This window comes from Mauremys mutica, chromosome 15 (assembly GCF_020497125.1).
Source record: "Mauremys mutica isolate MM-2020 ecotype Southern chromosome 15, ASM2049712v1, whole genome shotgun sequence".
In the NCBI taxonomy this organism is placed as follows: domain Eukaryota; kingdom Metazoa; phylum Chordata; order Testudines; family Geoemydidae; genus Mauremys; species Mauremys mutica.
The window spans coordinates 35,997,495-36,017,089 of record NC_059086.1 but is presented as its reverse complement, the minus strand read 5'-3'; the positions used below and the strand labels follow the sequence as shown (position 1 = coordinate 36,017,089).

Sequence of the window (19,595 nt, the reverse complement as noted above, 5' to 3'; positions counted from 1 at the left end):
ACCCTTTTACCCATTCCTCCAGCAGTGACAGGTGAGCTGCTGGTGGAGACTGAGGCACACTGGCAGAGCTGGGGGGAGCCCAGGGTTGGGCTGGCAGGGGCTGCGGGTTGGGAGTGAGGGGCACCAGCAGAGCTGGAGGGAGCCCAGGGCTGGGCTAGCAGGGGGGTGCATGTTAGAAGTGAGGGAAGTGACTCTGCTCCTCTCCCCCAAACTACTGCTGGAGCTGGGGTCCCCTGGCCCCTCGGCTGGGCTGTGGGGAATGGGGGTCATTGGCCCTGGGAGACCCTATCCCATCTCCTCACACCATCCCCCACATTCCTCTCTTCCCCCCACTCCACTCACTACCCTCCCCGCCTGCTCCTCCTCTCCCCAGGCTGGGACCTCCTTCCCTCATCACCGCTGGGAGCCATGACTGCCTCGGACTCCTGGGTCCCCTTCCGGCTGCCCCTGCAGCTCAGCCTCTACCTGCTGGCCATCATGACCTTCTCCTTCCTCATCCACCTACGCAGCTGGTTCTCCACTGAAAGGCAGAGGCTCCACTCCCCAAATGCCACGGACAGGTCCCCAACCACGCACCCCACCACAACCCCCGCCACGGAGCAGGGCATGTGGACCGTGAACTCCGCCGGGCGCCTGGGGAACCAGATGGGGGAATACGCCACCCTCTACGCCCTGGCCAAGATGAACGGGCGCCAGGCCTACATCCTCCCGGAGATGCACCAGCAGCTGGCGCCGCTCTTCCGCATCACCCTGCCCGTGCTCTCCAGCGACGTGGTCTGGAGCGTCCCGTGGAGGAACTATGGGCTCCACGACTGGATGTCGGAGGAGTACAGGCACATCAAGGGGAAATACGTCCGGCTGACAGGCTACTCCTGCTCCTGGACCTTCTACCACCACCTCCGGCAGGAGATCCTCCAGGAATTCTCCTTCCACGACCACGTCAAGGAGGAGGCCAACCGGTACCTGGCTGGGTTGCGTGGGCAGCGCCGGAACGTGACCTACGTGGGCGTCCACGTCCGGAGGGGGGACTACGTCCGGGTGATGACCAAGAAATGGAAGGGGGTGGTGGCGGACAAGGCCTACCTGGAGAAGGCCATGGGCTACTTCCGGGCCAAGTACCAGGAGCCGGTCTTCGTGGTGACCAGCAACGGGATGGAGTGGTGCCGGGAGAACATCGACACCTCGCGGGGGGACGTGTATTTCTCGGGGGACGGGAAGGAGTCGTCGCCGGGGAGGGACTTTGCTCTCTTGGCCCATTGCAACCACACGATCATGACCATCGGGACCCTCGGCATCTGGGCCGGTTACCTGGTCGGTGGGGAGACCATCTACTTGGCCAACTACATGCTCCCCGATTCCCCCTTCCTCAAGATCTTCAAGCCTGAGGCCGCCTTCCTGCCCGAGTGGATCGGGATCGACGCCGATCTCTCCCCGCTGCAGAGGGGGACATCTGGCTAAAGGAGCTCAGCCGGTGGCCACAAGCTGCCAACGGGATCCACCCACCAGGACTCGGCCGAGGAGTGGGCACCTGGGACCCCTGGCTGATGCCGGCTGCGCTGGGGAGATCGGGGGAGATTGGAGCTGGGCTGGTGGGGTTCAGAGCCCACACAGAGGAGCCAATGACCCACATCGGACTTCTCATAGGAGTGTCCAGAGAAATGGGCCCATCTCCATCTGCAAGGTTGAATGGTTAGAGTGGGGAGACTGGGAGCCAGGACTCCTGGATTCTCCCCCTGGCTCTGGGAGGAGTGTGGGGTGTAGTGGGTGGGGGCTGGGAGCCAGGATGCCTGGGTTCTATCCCCAGCAGGGAGGGAAAACCAACTTCATTAGCTAGGTCAGGTAACTCTTGATAAGCATTGGCCTTTGTTTACGTTAAAGGACTTTTGTTTTCTATTGTAACCTGTTCCTCCCATCGCTGCTGCTTGCCTCTAATGGAGCCTCTCCCCTGCCTGAAACACGCCTCCGTGCGTGTGACTGCAAGCGCCGGGGGGAGGGGGGGAGTGACAGCCGCGGTGGGAAACTGGGGCACACGTCTCCTTTGGGGGCAGAGGAGCTGGGATTTCTGGGAGTAGCCACTGGCAGGGGCTGGCTGGCAGGCAGGGAAGCGTCAAAGGAATTCGGGTTCCAGGATGCAACTACTGTTAACCTGCCAGGCAAAATGAGTGTTCCTGGCTTCTCTCCCTGGCTCTGGGAGGGGAGTGGGGTCTAGTGGTTGGAGCAGGGGGGGGGCTGGGAGCCAGGACTCCTGGGTTCTCTCATAGACTCATAGACTTTAAGGTCAGAAGGGACCATTATGATAATCTAGTCTGACCTCCTGCACAACGCAGGCCGCAGAATCTCACCCACCCACTCCTGTCACAAACCCCTGACCTGTGTCTGAGTTATTGAAGTCCCCAAATTGCGGTTTGAAGACCTCAAGCTGCAGAGAATCCTCCAGCAAGTGACCCGTGCCCCACGCTGCAGAGGAAGGCGAAGAACCTCCAGGGCCTCTGCCAATCTGCCCTGGAGGAAAGTTCCTTCCTGACCCCAAATATGGCGATCAGCTAAACCCTGAGCATGTGGGCAAGACTCACCAGCCAGCACCCGGGAAAGAATTCTCTGTAGTAACTCAGATTCTATCCCATCACAGACCACTGGGCATACTTACCTGATGATAATCAAAGATCAATTGCCAAATGAATTGCCAAAATTAGGCTATCCCATCATACCATCCCCTCCATAAACTTATCAAGCTTAGTCTTAAAGCCAGATATGTCTTTTGCCCCCACTGCTCCCCTTGGAAGGCTGTTCCAGAACTTCACTCCTCTAATGGTTAGAAACCTTGGTCTAATTTCAACTCTAAACTTCCTAGTGTCCAGTTTATATCCATTTGTTCTTGTGTCCACATTGTTACTAAACTTAAATAATTCCTCTCCCTCCCTAATATTAATCCCCCTGATATATTTATAAAGAGCAATCATATCCCCCCTCAACCTTCTTTTGGTTAGGCTAAACAAGCCAAGCTCTTTGAGTCTCCTTTCATAAGACAGGTTTTCCATTCCTCGGATCATCCTAGTAGCCCGTCTCTGTACCTGTTCCAGTTTGAATTCATCCTCCTTAAACATGGGAGATCAGAACTGCACACAGTATTCCAGATGAGGTCTCACCAGTGCCTTGTATAACGGTACTAACACCTCTTTATCTTTGCTGGAAATACCTCGCGTGATGCATCCCAAGACCGCATTAGCTTTTTTAACGGCCATATCACATTGGTGGCTCATAGTCATCCTGTGATCAACCAATACTCCGAGGTCCTTCTCCTCCTCTGTTACTTCCAACTGATGCGTCCCCAATTTATAACTCAAATTCTTGTTATTAATCCCTAAATGCATGACCTTGCACTTTTCACTATTAAATTTCATCCTATTACTATTACTCCAGTTTACAAGGACATCCAGATTATCCTGTAGGATATCTCGGTCCTTCTCTGTGTTGGCAACACCTCCCAGCTTTGTGTCATCCGCAAACTTTATCAGCACATTCCCACTATTTGTGCCAAGGTCAATAATAAAAAGATTAAATAAAATTGGTCCCAAAACTGATCCCTGAGGAACTCCACTAGTAACCTCCTTCCAGCCTGACAGTTCACCTTTCAGTATGACCCATTGTAGTCTCCCCTTGAACCAGTTCCTTATCCACCTTTCGATTTTCATATTGAGCCCCATCTTTTCCAATTTAGCTAATAATTCCCCATGTGGAACCGTGTCAAATGCCTTCCTGAAATCGAGGTAAATTAGATCCACTGTGTTTCCTTTGTCTAAAAAATCTCTCCCTGGCTCTGGGAGGGGTGTGGGGTCTAGTGGTTGGAGCAGGGGGGGCTGGGAGCCAGGACTCCTGGGTTCTCTCCCTGGCTCTGGGAGGGGTGTGGGGTCTGTGGGTTAGAGCAGGGAGCAGGGAAAGACGCCCCCTAGAGGGGAGAGCTCTGGGTCCCACCCCCAACCTGCAGGGCCCCTGGGCAGCTCCCGCACTCTGGACAGGGGCCCGCGGACAGACGGACGGACGGCCCCTGACACTCAAAGGTGCTTTATTGGCGGCGGTGGGGGGGGGAGGTTTGAAAGCCGAGGGGTGACACTGCGGGGTGCTGTGGCCAGGGGAGTCCTTGGGGGAAGGGAATGGGGAGCGGTAGAATCAGGGGTGGGGCTCTGGGGGGGCAGTTCTCTGGGGTCCATCCTCTCGTTCCCCTCCCCCCCCATCGGCAATTCTCTGCTCCTGCGGGAGAGAAACAGAAAGACAAAGAGGAAACTGAAACCACCGAGAAACAATGTCCCAGCCCCACCCTCCATCTGAGCTCGGGGAGCCTGGCCCCACATCTCCCAGCAGGGGGCTCTGTGGGGTGTGGGGCAGGAGTGCCAGCTGTGGGGGGCGGATCCCCATGACCCCAGCCCCACATCTCCCAGCAGGGGGCGCTCTGGGGTATGGGGAAGGAGTGCTGGCTCGGGGGGGTTCTGGTGACCCCAGGCCCACGTCTCCCAGCGGGGGGCTCTGTGGGGTAGGAGTGCCAGCTGTGGGGGGGCGGCTCCCCGCGACCCTAGCCCCACGTCTCCCAGCGGGGGGCTCTGTGGGGTGTGGGGCAGGAGCGCCGGCTGTGGGGGGGAGTCCCCGGTGACCCCAGTCCCATCTTTTCCCAGCAGGGGGCGCTGTGGGGCTCGGGAGGGGCGCGGGGGGGTCACCTGCTCAGGCCTGCCCAGCCCCCGAGGTCTCGAATTTCTTCTTCCTCCCCTCCATGCCGCTCAGGGCGTCGATGTTCTTGCGCCAGTCGCCCACTTCCCGGTTCTCCTGCGGGGGTGGGGGGGAGACGGGGGTCAGTCCTGATACCCCAGAGTGGGGGGGGCTTCCCCTGCTCCCTCCCGGCTCCTCCTGCCCCCCCCAGCCTCCCCCTCCCGGCTCCCCCTGCCCCCCCAGCCACTCTCCTCTGGCTGCCCCAGCCCCCCCAGCCACTCCCCCCCGGCTCCCCCAGCCTCCCCCTCCCAGCTCCTCCTGCTCCCCCAGCCACTCCCCCCCGGCTGCCCCAGCCCCCCCAGCCTCTCCCAGCTCCCCCTGCCCCCCCCAGCCACTCCCCCCCGGCTGCCCCAGCCTCTCCCTCCCGGCTCCCCCAGCCTCTCCCTCCCGGCTCCCCCCCGGCTCCCCCCGCCTCCCCCTCCCGGCTCCCCTTGCCCCCCCCAGCCTCTCCCTCCCGGCTGCCCCTGCCCCCCCCAGCCTCTCCCTCCCAGCTGCCCCTGCCCCCCCCAGCCACTCCCCCCCGGCTGCCCCAGCCCCCCCAGCCTCTCCCTCCCATCCCCCCCTGCCCCCCCAGCCTCTCCCCCCCGTCTGCCCCTGCCCCCCCAGCCTCCCCCTCCCATCCCCCCCTGCCCCCCCAGCCTCTCCCCCCCGGCTCCCCCTGCCCCCCCCCAGCCACTCCCCCCCATCTGCCCCAGCCCCCCCAGCCTCCCCCTCCCATCCCCCCCTTCCCCCCCCCCCTCTCCCCCCCGGCTCCCCCTGCCCCCCCAGCCTCTCCCCCCCTGCTGCCCCAGCCCCCCCAGCCTCTCCCTCCCGGCTCCCCCAGCCTCTCCCTCCCGTCTGCCCCTGCCCCCCCAGCCTCCCCCTCCCGGCTCCCCGCTCACCTTCTCCGCGTCGTCCTTCTTGACCTGCTTGAGGTTGGCGCGCAGGTCCATGGAGACCTTGTGCTTGGAGCCCAGCAGCGCCTGCATCATGGCGTCGGCCGAGAGCCGGACCCGCCGCAGCGCCGGGCGCTTGAACTTCCCCCGCAGGTCGAAGATCTTCTGGTTCAGATCCTCGATCTGGGGGTCAGAGCGGTGGGGGGGGGGATCAGCTGGGGATGCGCTAACCTGGCAGGCAGATGCCCCCAGATGGCACTAGGGGGCGCTGTGCTGCGGGGAGTGAGCAGAGGGGGTGGAGCTTAAGGGGGCGGAGCTAAACCCCAGCTCTGCAGCACCATCTAGTGACCGGTTTTGTAATTGCAGCTGGAGGGTCGCTCAGTCTCCGTGGCCCTTTCGCAGGGCGGGGTGGGTGCGTGGGTGGGGGCTCTGGCTGGATTTTGGGGTGTCTGGGCTGGCCTGGGGGTGGAAGGGGAGCCGGGGGGGGGGCTGTCCCAGCCGTACCTCGTTGATGTTCTTGCTGACCCGAACCTGCATGTCGTAGCGCTCCTCGTCCACACGGCCCACGCGGGCGTGCAGCTCCCGGCACAGCTCCTGGGGGGGCGGGGGGGAAAGGAGGAGAAAAGGGTTCCCCTCTCTGCCCCCCCTGGACCCGTCCCCCCGACTCCAACCCCAGGGCTCACCCACACCCCCTCACCGCCCTGTGAGACCCAACCCTCCTCCCCCCTGCTTGAGGGTCCGGGGGGGGTTACCTGCAGCTCGGCCAGGGGCAGGCTGGCCAGGGCGAGCGGGGTGCAGTGGTCAGCCAGGTACCGCTGCTTCTCCCGGCCCCGCTCCTCCTCCTCCTGCTCCAGCTCCTGCTTCGCGATCTGCAGCATCAGCGTCTGGGGGGCACGAGGGGGGCTGGGTGACACCCCTCAGTCTGACCCACGGGCCCAGCTACCCCGGCCTCCAGCCCCCTCCCCAGACCCACCCACGGGCTCATCTACCCCGGCCTCCAGCCCCCTCCCCAGCCCCGGCTCATGGGCCCATCTACCCAGGTCTCTCGTCTCCTCCCCAGACCCACCCACGGGCCCATCTACCCCGGCCTCCTACCCCCTCCCCAGACCTGTCCCACGGACCCATCTACCCCGGCCTCAGCCCCCTCCCAGACCCACCCACGGGCCCAACAACCCCGGCCTCCCGCCCCCTCCCCAGATCTGTCCCACAGGCCCATCGACCCCGGCCTCCCGCCCCCTCACCCAGGCGGGAAGCCTGAGACGTTACCTTGAGCTGTAATTTCCGAGATGCCGTAATCTTGGATTTTCTCTGCATTAGAACAAGCGAGAGGGTTTTTATTCAGTGTATTATGAGAGCAGCTCAGGACACCCCCCGCCCCGGACCGAGATCAGAGCCCCGTCGCGCCGGGAGCTGCACAGATCCCCCCCCACACCGACCGAGATCAGGGTCCCGTTGCGCCGGGAGCTGCACAGATCCCCCCCCCCACACCGACCGAGATCAGGGCCCCGTCGCGCCGGGAGCTGCACAGATCCCCCCCCACACCGACCGAGATCAGGGCCCCGTCGCGCCGGGAGCTGCACAGATCCCCCCCCGCACACACCGACCGAGATCAGGGAGCTGCAAACCTCCCCCCCCACCCCGACTGAGGCGGAGCCAGGAACCAGCCCCAGCACTTCGGGGTCCCAGCCCAGAGCCTTTCGCGGGGAGCACGTCACCCCAGGCCCAGTGCCCACCTTGACGTGTGGCTCCGTCGCGTAGGCCCGGTAGTTGGCGGAAGATTTGCGCCGGAGGGGTGGGACGGCGGCCGGCGGCCGGGCCGGGGGAGCCGGCTTGGGGGGCTCCGGTTCTTGGGGCCCCTCCTCGGCCGCCTCTTCCTCCTCCTCTACCACTTCCTCCTCCTCCTCCTCCTCCTCCTCGTACTGGGGGGGGTGAGGAATTCAGGGCGTCACCCCACTTTGCACCGAGGTGCCAGGCTGGCCTCAGCAAGCCGGGGAGGGGGAATAACCCAACCCTCCTCCCCCACTTACAGGCAAAGACCCCCCAAAATTTGGAAAGTGGGTGGAGTCACTGATCAGGAGGGGAGGGGACACAATGGTGGTGACACCCAGGCGGGGGCAACATCCAGGAGGTTAAATATAGCAGGGGGCCGGCTGGTTAGGGGTTGTGAATGGGGCCCAGGACCTCTCCCCTCTAGGGGGCACCGGCTCCCACCCGGCCCCGGGGCAGGGACTGGCTGGCTCAGGGGGGCAGGGAATGGGGCAGGGGCCTGTCCCCTCTATGGGGTGCCATCTGTGACCCAGGCCCAGGTGGGGGCAGCCAGTGAAAGTGGCTTTGATCTCACAGAACAGCCCCCCCCCCACACCCCATGGTGCTGCCCCAGAGATTCCCCGGGTGTAGCAGGGGAAAGCCCCCCCCCCCCGGCTCCTCCTTACGGTGACGTCCTCCCTGCAGAGAAAGAGAGACGGACGGCGATTAGGCTCAGGAAGCCCCCGTCTACGCCTCCACCCCCACCCCGACCGGCGCCTCCTGCTGGCAGGGCCCTTCAGCATACGGGGAAACAGGCACAGAGCGGGGGCAGGGATGTACCCCTCAAAAATCACATGGTCCTGGCTCCCAGCCACCCCCCCCACTCTAACCACTAGACCCCACCCGCCTCCCAGAGCTGGGGAGAGAACCCAGGAGTCCTGGCTCCCAGCTCTCCCCCCCCCCCACTCTAAACACTAGACCCCACTCCCGTCCCAGAGCTGGGGAGAGAACCCAGGAGTCCTGGCTCCCAGCCCCCCCCCACTCTAACCACTAGACCCCACTCCCCTCCCAGAGCTGGGGAGAGAACCCAGGAGTCCTGGCTCCCAGCTCCCCCCACTCTAACCACTAGACCCCACTCCCGTCCCAGAGCTGGGGAGAGAACCCAGGAGTCCTGGCTCCCAGCCCCCCCCACTCTAACCACTAGACCCCACTCCCCTCCCAGAGCTGGGGAGAGAACCCAGGAGTCCTGGCTCCCAGCTCTCCCCCTCCCCGCTCTAATCACTATACCCCACTCCCGTCCCAGGGCCAGGGAGAGAACCCAGGAGTCCTGGCTCCCAGCCCCCGGGCTTTACCCATTAGACAACACTCCTTTCCCAGAGCTGAACAAGTCAAAAGCAAGTTACTCACTGGTCTGCCATCAGGAGCAGGTGGGTTTCACTACAAACAGCTGGGAGGAGAAAATGGAGAAATATTATTTGCTCTGCACAGGCTCTAGATCCGGGCTCAGGGGGGCGGGGAATGGGGCCCGGGGCCTGACCCCTCTAGGGGGCGCCGGCTCCCACCCGGCCCCAGGGCAGGGACTGGCTGGCTCAGGGGGGTGGGGGCCGTTATCTCCCCCAGCCCCGGCTCCTTTCCCCTATTTGGGGCGGGAGCCGCTCGGGCTGATAAGCCCCTAAGTGGTTATTGCTAAATATAAATCCCCTTATCGGGGGGAGGGGGTCCCGGCCCGAAGCCCTCGGCAGCTCTGGGGGGGGGGGGATAGGACGGAATGGGAGCCCCCCCCTCCGAGTCTGGGGGCTGGGGGGGGAAGCTCTGGAAGATCCAGCCGGCCCCTGGAGATGCTGCGACGGGGGAAGATTGGGGGGGCACCGGTGGGATGGGGGGATGGGGTCCCCCATGCTCATCTGGGTTGAAAACATCCCCCTGCAGCCGGTCTCCCCCTCGCCAGAGGTGGGGGGATGGTGCCGTCCTGTCCATCTCCCCCAGGGGTTAGGGGGGCAGGGGGTCCCCTCCCGTCCATCCCCCGTAAAGATCAGTGGGGCGCAGATGGGTCCCCTCCGGTCCATCCCCCCAGGGGTTAGTGGGGGGCAGATGGGTCCTCTCCGGTCCATCCCCCCAGGAGTCAGTGGGGCGCAGATGGGTCCCCTCTGGTCCATCCCCCCAGGAGTCAGTGGGGCGCAGATGGGTCCTCTCCGGTCCATCCCCCCAGGGGTCAGTGGGGCGCAAATGGGTCCTCTCCGGTCCATCCCCCCAGGAGTCAGTGGGGCGCAGATGGGTCCTCTCCGGTCCATCCCCCCAGGAGTCAGTGGGGCGCAGATGGGTCCCCTCCCGTCCATCTCCCCCAGGGCTTGGGGGGGCAGGGGATCCCCTCCCGTCCATCCCCCGTAAAGATCAGTGGGGCGCAGATGGGTCCCCTCCGGTCCATCCCCCCAGGGGTCAGTGGGGCGCAGATGGGTCCCCTCCGGTCCATCCCCCCAGGGGTCAGTGGGGGGCAGGGGGTCCCCTCCCGTCCATCCCCCCCCGGGGCAGGGGTCCCCCCCAGGACAGGGGCTCCCCGGCCGGGTTACCCGAGTGTCCGGACTCCGGAGGCGGCGCGGGGCCGGGGCCGGCGGGTTAAGAAGGGGCCGGAGCCGCCTCCCCGGGCGGGGACCGAGGGGCGGGGCCGGCGGGGGGCGCTGGGGGGCAGGGCCGGGCTGTCCCTGTGTGTGTGTGTGTGTGTGTGTGTGTGTGTGTGTGTGTGTGTGTCTGCTGCCGCTGGTGTGTGTGTGTCACTGTCTGTGTCCCTGTACGCCCAGGTCTGTGTGTGTGTCCCTGTGTGCCCAGGTCTCTGTGTGTGTGTGTGTGTGTGTCTCTGCTGCCCCTGGTGTGTGTGTGTCACTGTGGGTGTGTGTCACTGTCTGTGTCCCTGTACGCCCAGGTCTGTGTGTGTGTGTGTGTGTCTCCCTGTGCATCCAGGTCTGTGTGTGTGTGTGTCCCTGTATGTGTGTGTCCCTGTGTGCCCAGGTCTGTATGTGTGTGTGTGTGTGTGTGTGTGTCCCTGTGCATCCAGATGTGTGTGTGTGTCCCTCTGTGTGTGTGTGTCCCTGCACCTCCTGCTCTGTATGTGTGTGTGTCCCTGCACCTCCTGCTCTGTGTGTGTGTGTCCCTGTGTTTGTCTGTGTGTGTACATATCCCTGTGTCCACTGCTGTGTGTGTGTAACTGTGTGTGTCCCTGCACCTCCTGCTCTGTGTGTCCCCCCCGTGTGTGCGCATGTGTGTGTCCCTGTGTCCCCTGCTGTGTGTGTGTGACTGTGTCCCTGTGTGCCCAGGTCTCTGTGTGTGTCCCTGTGTCACTGTGTGCATGTGTGTGTCACTGTGTGTCCCCCTGTGCATCCAGGTCTGTGTGTGTGTGTGTGTGTCCCTCTGTGTGTGTGTGTCCCTGCACCTCCTGCTCTGTGTGTGTGTCCCTGTGTTTGTCTGTGTGTGTGCGTGTCCCTGTGTCCCCTGCTGTGTGTGTAACTGTGTGTCCCTGCACCTCCTGCTCTGTGTGTGTCACTATGTGTGTCCCTGCACCTCCTGCTCTGTGTGTGTGTGTCCCTGGGTCCCCTGCTGTGTGTGTGTCTCCCTGTGTGTGTGTGTCTGTGTGTCCCATGCTGACTCTGTGTGTGTGTCCCTGTGCTTGAACTGAAGGGATAAGGTTAGCGAGTTTTGTCACTCCTAACCCTCCGCCTCTAGTTCTAGCATAGATGAAGCCAAGGCACGTATCAGGTGGACGATGAAGCCATTGCAGGTATCAGGTGGACGATGAAGCCATTGCAAGTATCGGGTGGGAGATGAAGCCACGGCGCATATCCGGTGGGAGACGAAGCCATGGCACGTATCGGGTGGGAGACGAAGCCATTGTTTCACGCTGTTTCTAATGTTATCATCTATTGAAGATAACAAGGTGTTTCTAGTCTCTGTGTGGTCAGCCAGGTAGATGATTCTAGGTATTGTATATACATTTAACATCATTAACTTCTGGGAAGGTTTTAATGGAGCTTTTTTGAGTCTTCCAAGCCACATGTCGAGCTTTTCAGAAAGCAAAGGGTTAGAAAATCCAATCCAATCCATGGATCGACTTTGAGTCCCAGAGATTTTTCAGATTCAGCCCAGGCAGAATCGTATTCAAATCATCTTTGTTTATCTTCCAGGTGTCACAATTGTTGATGGTCTATGAATCGTGAGTAGGGCTCAAGAAAAACCCATAGCACTGTTTGGCTTGTACTTTCCGGCCAGTTAGCCTGCAGAAGGTTTCTAAAATCTCGCTGTTTATATTCATATCCTCCCAGGTATCACTGAGCATGACCAAATTGTCAGCAAAGGCAAGTGATGTTCTCTTATTTACCCCATAGGAAAATCCCATACCAGTCTTCTCTGATGTTGTAAGTAGAGGACCGAGCACCAGGTTAAATAACAGTGGAGACATGGGATCTCCTTGCTTCACGCCAACTTTTATTTCACTAGGCGACGTAGACGCCTCGCCAACGTCTATACAGGTGTGCGGACGTTCTTGTATGAATCACTAACTATATCCATAATATGTTGGTCCAAACCTCTTTCCCTTAGTACCCACATGATATGATCATGCGATGCTGTATCGAATGCCTTGGCAATATCAACAAAGACGGCTCCTAACGACTTCTTGCTTGATTTAATATTATATGGAGAATTTTAAGATTCTCTGAGCAGCCAGCAATAAATGCCCTTTGTCGAGCGGTTATTGGGCAGGCGTTAGTGAGTCGGTTTGTTATTAGTCTCGAAAAAAGCCGAAGCGCGATGGACCCATGTGACGAAGTGTGTGTGTGTGGGGGGGGGGGGGTTCTTGGTTTTTCCGTGTTTTCCAGTGGGTTGCATGCAGAGGGGGTGGGATTCAGTGTCCCCGGGTGTTACTGGTTTAACGAGGGGAGGGGAGAGGGAGTTTGTGGGTACAGGGGACCGGAGAGGGAACTTGGGACCCCAGCCGATGGCCTGAAGGATGGAGACCCCAGCTCAGGAGTCACAGCCGGTTCTGGCCGGGGGGAGGACAATGGCTCTGTGAAGAGAGGACCCCGGTGACCTGACCAGCTGGTTCCAGCCAGAGGAGGGCTGAGAAGAGAGGAGGCCCAGGCCACCCTCTTTACGAGCCTGTTTCCCTGGAGATAAGACAATGGACAGAGGGGGGAGCTTGGGGATATCTGATGCCCAGCTGGGAAGCAGGAGGGCTCGGGGCTGGAGATGGGGAGCAGACAGAGCCCACCTGGATGCAGGGGAGACTGGGATGTGCTGGGCTGAGGGAGGCCAGGCCTGAGGCCCTGAGAGTTTCCTGTGCTGGGTTCAACTCTCAATAAACCCTCCTGTGTTACGCTGGCTGAGAGTCGCTCCGGGCTAGAGAACAGGGGGCATCAACCCCTTCGGGAGGTGAGGAGCATAGGCGGCAGGTTTGTATAATTTTTGGTGGGGCCCAAAATGGTGGTGCCCCCCCGCTCCCGCCCTGTAAGCCGATATAAAATGAAGCTACAACGCGTCAGCGCCACAAGATTACAAGGGTCAATTAAAAGTGGAAAGTCAGAAGCAGCACTTGCCTACTTCAATATACAGTATTATATTTTGTTGCACTTGTTGTGATGAAGTGGGAATGTTAATATTTTCTCTGAATACTGTGTGGGTGCCTCAGTTTCCCCTGCAAGATGCCAACTGAAGGTGTTGGGGACAAAGAGATCAGGTGGCCTCCTTGTCTGGAAGAGACACAGAGGCCAGAGGAGGGAGTGTCAGTTTGGAGCTGCTGGGGAAATGGGGAGAGACCCAGAACTTGGTTCTGGGCTCCCCACCCCCTAAGATGGACCTGACAGAGGGGTTCTGTTTTCTGTACCAACAAGCTCTGTTTAAACTGTGTTCCCGTCATCTCATAGACTCATAGACTTTAAGGTCAGAAGGGACCATTATGATCATCTAGTCTGACCTCCTGCACAATACAGCCCACAGAATGTCACCCACCCACTCCTGTAACAAACCTCTAACCTATGTCTGAGTTATTGAAGTCCTCAAATCGTGGTTTAAAGACCTCAAGGTGCAGAGAATCCTCCAGCAAGTGACCAGTGCCCCACGCTGCAGAGGAAGGCAACAAACCTCCAGGACCTCTGCCAATCTGCCCTGGAAGAAAATTCCTTCCCGACCCCAAATATGGTGATCAGTTAAACCCTGAGCATGTGGGCAAGACTCACCAGCCAGCACCCGGGAAAGAATTCTCTGTAGTAACTCAGATCTCATCCCAGACCATTGGGCATATTTACCTGCAAACCTTCTGTTTTACTGTCTGGCTGAGAGTCACATCTGACTGCGGACTTGGGGTGCAGGGACCTCTGGTTGCCCCAGGACCCGCCTGGGCAGACTCACTGTGGAAAGTGCATGATGTGGAAGGGCAAGCTGAATGCTCTGAGGTCAGACCCAGGAAGGTGTAAGCTTCTTGCCCTGGAGACAGTCTGCTCAGAGAGAGGAGGCTCCCCCAGAGTCCTGACTGGCTTTGTATGGAGTTGTTCCAAAGCATCACAGCATCCCCTTCCACACCGTGCACTTCCCAGAAGTCCGCACAGGCACTGACACTCCCTTCTCTGGCCTTTGTCTCTTTTCCAGGCATTAGGAGGCCACCCGATCTCTCTGTTTTCCAACACCTTCAGTTGGCACCTTGCAGGGGAAACTGATTTGGGAGAAATGAAGTAAAAGCTGCCCAAACGGAGCTTGAATTTTGAGGTGTTTAAATCTGGAAGGCAGGTGCTGGGGGTGGGAGAGGGCTGTGGGCTCCATGGGGGAGCATGGCAGCAACTGTCTGGAGCTGCATGGAGCCAGACACGCTGGTCTGAGTGGCACAGTAAGCGGTTTGGGGGTTGGAGAAGAGGTAGGGAGTTCCGGGGGTCAGTCAAGGGACAAGGAGCAGGGGGGGTTGGATGGGGCAGAGGTTCGGAGGGGCAGTCAGGGGACAGGCAGCAATTGGAGAGGCATGGGAGTTCAGGAGGTTTATCAGGGGACAGGTAGGGGGTGGGGTCCTGGGGGGAAGTTGGGTGGAGTCTCAGGAGGGGGCTGTTGGGGACAAGGAGAAGGGAGGCTTAGATAGGGGCTGGGGTCCCAAGGGGCAGTTAGGGGCAGGGGTCTCGGGAGGGGGTAATCGGGGGACAAGGACCAGTGGTGCTTAGATAGGGGGTGGGGGTCCTGAGGGGCAATTGGGGCAGGGGTCTGGGGAGGGGGCAATCAGCGGCCAGGGGCTGGGATTCAAAGGGCTCTGGGCTGCTGGCAGCCGCGGGGAGCCCTGAGCCCTTTAAATCCCAGGCGCGGCCGGGAGTCAGAGGGCTCTGCGCTGCCCGCAGGCTTTGCGGCGGCGGCTGGGATTTAAAGGGCTAAGGGCTCCCCGCGGCTGCCAGCAGCCCAGAGCCCTTTGAATCCCAGCCCCTGGCTGCTGATTGCCCCCTCCCCAGACCCCTGCCCCAATTGCCCCTCAGGACCCCCACCCCCTATCTAAGCACCACTGGTCCTTGTCCCCCGATTACCCCCTCCCGAGACAACTGCCCCTGGGAACCCCAGCCCCTATCTAAGCCTCCCTTCCCCTTGTCCCCAACTGCCCCCTCCTGAGACCCCACCCAACTTCCCCCCAGGACCCCACCCCCTACCTGTCCCCTGATAAGCCCCCTGGACTCCCATGCCTATCCAATTGCTGCCTGTCCCCTGACTGCCCCTCTGAACCTCTGCCCCATCCAACCCCCCCTGCTCCTTGTCCCTTGACTGCCCCCCGGAACCTCCAACCCCCAAACCGCTTACTGTGCCATTCAGACCAGCGTGTCTGGCTCCGTGCAGCTCCAGACAGTTGCTGCCATGTTCCCCCATGGAGCCCACAGCCCTCTTCCACCCCCAGCACCTGCCTTCCAGATTTGAAAACCTCAAAATTCAGGAGTGCTCAAGCTCCGTTTGGGCAGCTTTTACTTCATTTCTCCCAAATCAAATATACTGATCCACTGTCACTTGCTGTAGAAAAAGTAGGATAAAATTGAGCAAGAAATGTTTATTAGCACTGGAATTGCTACTTTCAACAGCCATTGCCTTTTTGTTTGTTTGAAAGGAAGACAGTGAGATTGCATTGGCAAATTCCCCATAGAAAGAAAGAGTGGAACAAAAGAATAATAAAGGCATCTCAACTTTTCCTCATTTATGGAGGACAGTCTTATAATAAGCATCCAGATCTCCTCCAATCACACAAGCTGAAAATTGTTCCACTTTACTGCAGCTCTGTAACCATATGGGAACCAATCCTGTCTGTGTTCTGTGCACATCCAAAATTCCGGCTGAATGACCTGCCCTGGGAGCGAGTTACCAGTGACCCAGGGCTGGGGCAGCAGGAGGTGTGGGGGGGGGGCACTGGTGGGGGGGGAGCCCAGGGCTAGGGCAGCAGCAGGGTGGAGGGAGGTCACTGGTGGGGAGGAAAGGGGGAAGCCCAGCGCTGGGGTGGCAGGGGGTGTGTGTGGGTGGGGGGAGAGCCCAGGACTGGGGCAGCAGGAGGGTACGGGGGGAGCCCAGGGCTGGGAAGGGGGACAGCAAAAAACCCCCAGCTGTGTCTTTGTGTGTGTCTGTCTCCATCATCCCTGGCTGTGTCTGTCTGTCCCACAACCCCCTGGCTGTGTCCGTGTGTGTGTCTGTCCCACAGCCCCCCCCCTCCCCAAGCTGTGTGTGTGTGTCTGGCTGCCCCCAGAGCTCACCGGCTGTGTCTGTCTGACAGTGACAGACCCTGCTGCTGCTCTGCCCAGCGCTGAGAGCCGCTGCCTGTGGCTCCCTCCCCCTCCCTGCTGTGGAGGTGTGGCCAGGCAGCTCCGGCACCGCCCCCGGCAGCTCCCATTGGCTGGGGTTCCCGGCCAATGGGCTGTGAGCCAAGTCAGCCCCGGAGCCTCTCCGGGGCTGGGGAGAGCTGCCGCTGAGGTCAGAGCGCCCACCTTGCTGGCGCGGGGACCCCCGGAGCACAGGGCCTGGGGCCCGAACACTGGTGGAGCTGGGCCCACCCTCGGGAGTATTGGTGGGGCCTGGGCCCCACGGGCCCATAGAACTCGCCGCCTATGGTGAGGAGGCCCGGGGGGTCCAGAGCGCGGGGACTCCCTGAGGGGGCCCACGGCAGAGACAGACACGCTGAGGCTCAGAGAGAGGCGGCTCCAGGAGGTGGAGGGGCCTGACCCCTGGAGAGAGTGGACCCCGAGAAGGGCTGTCGCACTGAAAGGGGCACCCCCCACAGACCGCACGGGGCCACGAGTGGGCACGATCTGTGAGTCCGTGACAATCCAATGGTCAGCGGTCTCCAATTCCCCAAATCTTTCAGTGCTTCAGGATCTGATGTTTTTGGAATCAACAGAGAGCGGCCGTCTCTTATGCCATTAGGAATTGTGCCTGTGATCAGCCAGGTGTTAAATAGTTTCTTAAGAGCATTGCCAGGCTGACCCCATCAGGTCCCGGAGCTGAGTTCTTATTCATCTCTTTTCTATTTTTCCATTATCTCTTTAGACGAGACGAAAACTTCAAAGGCTGAATTATCGGCCGTCGAATGAGATTTAAATTGGCCCAATCCTTCGCAGGGGGGTTGAGGTTCCCATCTGTTCTTATACATTTCAAGGATTTCAGGAAGAGGAACTTGGCATCCCAAACGATCGGTAGCATCGAGAATAATGGAGAGGAGCTTACGTAGGTCGATCTCAAACAGATGCTGATATTTCTTGCATATACCTTTGCAGGCCACTCTTTTCTCCATCCACTTCTTTGGGTTATTTATGGCCATTGTTTTCAATCTCTTTGCTTCAGGCACTTCCACCAGGAAGGTGGAGAGGACATCAATACCAGGCAACTCGACAAGGGATCTTGTGTTGGAATTTCCCACCACTTATAACTTCCACATCAAATTTTGTCTCACGCTGCTTGACTAGATTTTCATTTACTTTGTGTAGATATATGTCCTTCAGTCCAACAACAGCAGGGACTATCAATCTTTGGTTCCAGATCTCATACTTCTGCTATAGGTTCTGGATCAGCCGTGATCAATTTGGCGTTCTTATTAAGGCCTAATGTTCATCGTCTATCGCTTGTTTGGCATTTTTTGTTTTAATTTGTTCTGCGATCAAAATATTTATGGTCCTTTTGCCCCAAAATGTACTACTGAAATCAACGAGGAGCTGTTCTTCTTCAACGGTCCAGCAACTCTTATGTTTCCCCCGTTGCGATCTTTCTTTGGGCTGACTGGCTTCAATACGCTCTTGGTTTCGTACCGTCGGATGGGCCGTTCTCTTATGTTGCGAGAGTCCACTTTTGGTGTTAAATCTTTTATCACACATCTCACAAGTCCAGTCACCCACTATTTCCTCAGTTGATTTCTCTTTGCATTTAGGAATATGGCAGAGAATACTACGTATTTTTGAGTCCATTTTGTTACAAAGGGAACATTGAAACTCAACGGCTCTTCCACTGTGATTTCGTTTGAGATGTACACTCAGAGCACTTGGTCTACCGACATGGTCACCACAGAAGGGACGCGCAGGGTTATCATTAGGTAGTTGTATTATAGTCTTTTCTTGTGATCCATTTAGACACCTCTACCTCGATATAACGCTGTCCTCGGGAGCCAAAAAATAATTTTGTTAGTCTCTAAGGCGCCACAAGTACTCCTGTCCTTTTTGCGGATAACACGGCTGCTACTCTGAAAAAAATCTTACCGCGTTATAGGTGAAACCGCGTTATATCTAAGTTGATTTGATCAACCGGAGCGCGCAGCACACACCCCCCCGGAGTGCTGCTTTACCGCGTTATATCCGACTTCGTGTTATGTCGGGTGGCGTTATAATGGGGTAGAGGTGTAGTTATTCTCACTGCTTCTTCAGCATCGGGCTCTTCCACAATAGGAATTTTATGGACTCCATTTGTCCCTCCTTCGAACCCTCAGAGTCCAATTCCTCTTCACCAAAGATATTTACAAGGTCAGGGCTTGCCAGACAGATGGCTTCAGCAGTCTCTATGAATGCACTGTTCATATATTCGAATGTAGGAATTAGACAAATCTTTTGTTTCATTTGTATAATTGCCACTCAAAAGCAACTTTCTTAACATTGTCTTGTGAGGTACGTGATAGAAGATGTACCTCATTTATGGTCGTATTTGTCTGTGAGGCAGGCTGGACCTCTGATGCCTCACTTTCAGTTTGTGTCGCCACTCGATATGGCGCCGGGGCTCACTGGGTCGAAAGATGCACCTGCCCCAAGGTACAATCTTTTTATTTAGTTGTGTCGAATTAGCCCTTCGACACGGGCTTGTTCGGGCATCATCTAGTGCCGCCATCGTTTTATGGTTTTCCACCGTTGAATCCTACTGTCTGGCCGGTGCACCAGAACAATAGCAGCGGGATAGCAAAGCACCTGAGCCTCAGTCAGTCAACTCATCTCCCAAGAGCCGTCCAGAGGGACCACGGGGAGGTTGAGGTCTCAAAGCCGCGGCCCTGTAACTAGACTCTTGACACAGCCGAAGAGAGTCCTAGTTACTCCCGCACGGCCCGGCAGGCTCAGGGGAGGGAAGGGGTGGAGTGGGGGGCAGAGCCGGCGGTTGAGCGGTGAGCATCCCCCGGCACATTGGAAAGTTGGGGCCCGTAGCTCCAGCCCCGGAGTCGGTGCCTGTACAAGGAGTCGCCTCTTAACTTCTGAGGAGCCGCAGGTGGCTCCGGAGCCACGGGTTAGCGACCCCTGTGTTAGACCCTCGAGTGAGTCACCCCCCTGTCACGGGGTGTGGGGGAGTCAGGGCCCTGCACCCCCCACTTCCTGCGATTCACCGGGACTCTCAGCCGGCCAGTAAAACAGAAGGTTTATTAGACGACTGGAACACAGTCCCAAGCAGAGCTTGTAGGTACAGAGAACAGGACCCCTCAGTCAGGTCCATCTTGGGGGGCAGGGAGCTTAGACCCCCAGCCCTGGGACTCCCCCCATCTCCCCAGCCAGCTCCAAACTGAAACTCCCCAGGCCCCTCCTCTGGCCTTTGTCTCTTTCCAGGGCCAGGAGGCCACCTGATCTCTGTTCTCCAGCCCCTTCAGTTGGCACCGTGCAGGGGAGGGGCCCAGGAGACAGGGTGTCGGCCCTTCTCTGTGCAGACACCATCACACCTGCCTAGGGCTCTGCACCAATCACACCCCCTTATCCCACCACCTAGATCCTTGAGAAT

The 19,595-nt window shown here is 59.1% G+C and overlaps 2 protein-coding genes across 4 annotated transcripts in view; one reads left to right on the top strand and one right to left on the bottom strand.

Annotated features, from left to right (window-relative positions):
• The window catches only part of LOC123350385 (galactoside alpha-(1,2)-fucosyltransferase 2-like), a 44,717-nt gene extending 42,820 nt beyond the window's left edge, over positions 1-1,897 (top strand). For 2 of the 3 annotated variants that reach the window (XM_044988939.1, XM_044988938.1), the window contains exon 2: positions 374-1,897. In XM_044988939.1, the coding sequence (XP_044844874.1) occupies positions 409-1,458 (1,050 nt within the window). In that variant the 5' untranslated portion in view covers positions 374-408 and the 3' untranslated portion in view covers positions 1,459-1,897. The remainder of the gene's footprint in view (positions 1-373) is intronic. The other variant, XM_044988941.1, reaches the window with a different exon arrangement.
• Positions 1,898-4,066: 2,169 nt separating this feature from the next.
• Positions 4,067-9,964, bottom strand: TNNI3 (troponin I3, cardiac type). The gene is made up of 10 exons (XM_044988900.1): positions 9,947-9,964; positions 8,787-8,826; positions 8,066-8,078; positions 7,367-7,552; positions 6,900-6,941; positions 6,386-6,517; positions 6,138-6,227; positions 5,640-5,816; positions 4,710-4,815; positions 4,067-4,248 (listed from the first exon to the last, which is right to left on the bottom strand). Exons 2-9 carry the CDS (start codon positions 8,795-8,797, stop codon positions 4,714-4,716), a joined length of 753 nt encoding a protein of 250 aa, XP_044844835.1. The 5' UTR covers positions 8,798-8,826; positions 9,947-9,964; the 3' UTR covers positions 4,067-4,248; positions 4,710-4,713.
• Between the last annotated feature and the right edge of the window lie 9,631 nt (positions 9,965-19,595).

Excerpts from the sequence above, each read along its gene's own strand:
- TNNI3 (XM_044988900.1), bottom strand. Across the intron at positions 6,518-6,899 it reads CTCGGAAATTACAGCTCAAG|ACGCTGATGCTGCAGATCGC; the intron begins GTAACGTCTCAG and ends CGTGCCCCCCAG. Across the intron at positions 6,228-6,385 it reads TGCCCCTGGCCGAGCTGCAG|GAGCTGTGCCGGGAGCTGCA; the intron begins GTAACCCCCCCC and ends CCGCCCCCCCAG.